Below are 1,482 nucleotides of genomic sequence, written 5' to 3'. Positions count from 1 at the left end.
ACATTTTCTTTTCCTTGTTGCCTTCATAGCCTCCTACCAGCAGTGGGCCGGTGCCACCACAAGGCATCTATCAGGGCCTGCTTCACCTTATTGTTGCGGAGAGTGAAGATAAATGGGTTCAGGAGGGGGGTGATGATGCAGCACAGGACAGAGACCCCTTTGTTGAGCAGCATGGACTGGGCCTCTGACATGCGGACGTAGAGGAAGATGGAGCTGCCATAGACGATGATCACCACTGTAAGATGTGAGGTGCAAGTGGAGAAGGCTTTCCTCCGTTCAGCAGCTGTGGGGGCCCTGAGAACAGTGGCCAGAATGCAGACATAGGAAACTGAAGTCACTGCCAGAGAGCCCAGTAACACCAACGTAGAGAGCACAAAAGCCACCAGCTCCAGCAGGTGGGTGTCCCCACAGGAGAGCCTCAGCAAGGGCCAACTGTCACAAAAGAAGTGGTCAATGCAATTGGGGCCACAGAAAGGTAGGCTGGCCATGAGAATGGTGGGGAAAAGGACCCAGAGAAATCCAGCTAGCCAGGAGGCCAGCACCAGTCGGGAACAGACATGACCACTCATCAGGGTCTGGTAGTGAAGTGGTCGGCAGATCGCCAGGTAACGATCCAGAGACATGACAGCTAAGAGGAAGAAGTCAGTGGTGCCTAGGAGGAAGTAGAGGTAGGACTGTGTGATGCAGCTCACAAATGAAATGGTGTGATCACCTGTGACGATGACGACAAGCATCTTGGGAACCACAACAGACACGAGCAACAGTTCCAGGAAGGACAGGTTTTGCAGGAAGAAGTACATCTGTGTGTGCAGGCGTCGGTCAACCCAGCTGAGTACAATAATTAGCAGGTTGCCTGTGGCTGTTACAACGTAGGCCACCGTCAACCCCAGGAACAACAGGAACTGTAGGATGTAGCTGCTGGGGAAACCCAGAAGGACAAACCCTGTCACCTGAGTCCAATTTTCAGGGTTCATCTCCAGTCACCTGCAGGGGAAAAGAAACAGAAATTTGTGGCCAAACTATAGCCAATCATCATTTAATCAACCAATAAACCTATTATGGAGCACTTAGCACTTTCTTATATCCTTGGAATATGTTGATCTGTATCTGCCTTCAAAACTTACCATGAAATAAACAAATTATGCTAGCAAACAGAAAAGCAATAATAACATGGATGATATAGAACACCAATCATGTATTAGGGAATTTGTATGCAATATTCCGTCTTGCAGCCACCCTTAAAGGTAGATATTATTGTTCTCATCTGTAGACAAGGAAAGAATGACTGAGGAAATTTAAATAACTTTCTTATGATCAAATAAGGGGTAAGTGGCAGAGGCAGGATTTAATACCAAGCCTTTGTGGCTCCAAAACACATACTGCTTTTGCTGCTTCACTCAAGCTGAGTATCACATGAGTAGTGAGGCTCAGAGGAATCTGTAGGAACGAGAAGGTAAGAGAAGATCTTACAGAATAAATACA

General features: G+C 47.4%; 1 protein-coding gene across 1 annotated transcript; it reads right to left on the bottom strand.

Annotated features, from left to right (window-relative positions):
• On the bottom strand, positions 1-1,024 carry LOC100668664 (olfactory receptor 6T1). The gene has a single exon (XM_003418286.4). The coding sequence runs from the start codon at positions 972-974 to the stop codon at positions 24-26; it is 951 nt and encodes a 316-aa protein (XP_003418334.1). The 5' UTR covers positions 975-1,024; the 3' UTR covers positions 1-23.
• Positions 1,025-1,482: the final 458 nt, after the last annotated feature.

The sequence above is a fragment of the Loxodonta africana genome, chromosome 15, assembly GCF_030014295.1.
Source record: "Loxodonta africana isolate mLoxAfr1 chromosome 15, mLoxAfr1.hap2, whole genome shotgun sequence".
Taxonomy (NCBI): Eukaryota; Metazoa; Chordata; class Mammalia; order Proboscidea; family Elephantidae; genus Loxodonta; species Loxodonta africana.
This window is presented reverse-complemented; position numbering and strand designations above follow the sequence as displayed.

What these genes read in the sequence shown, in the direction of transcription:
- LOC100668664 (XM_003418286.4), bottom strand. Translation starts at nt 974, where the DNA reads ATGAACCCTGAAAATTGGACTCAGGTGACAGGGTTTGTCCTTCTGGGT.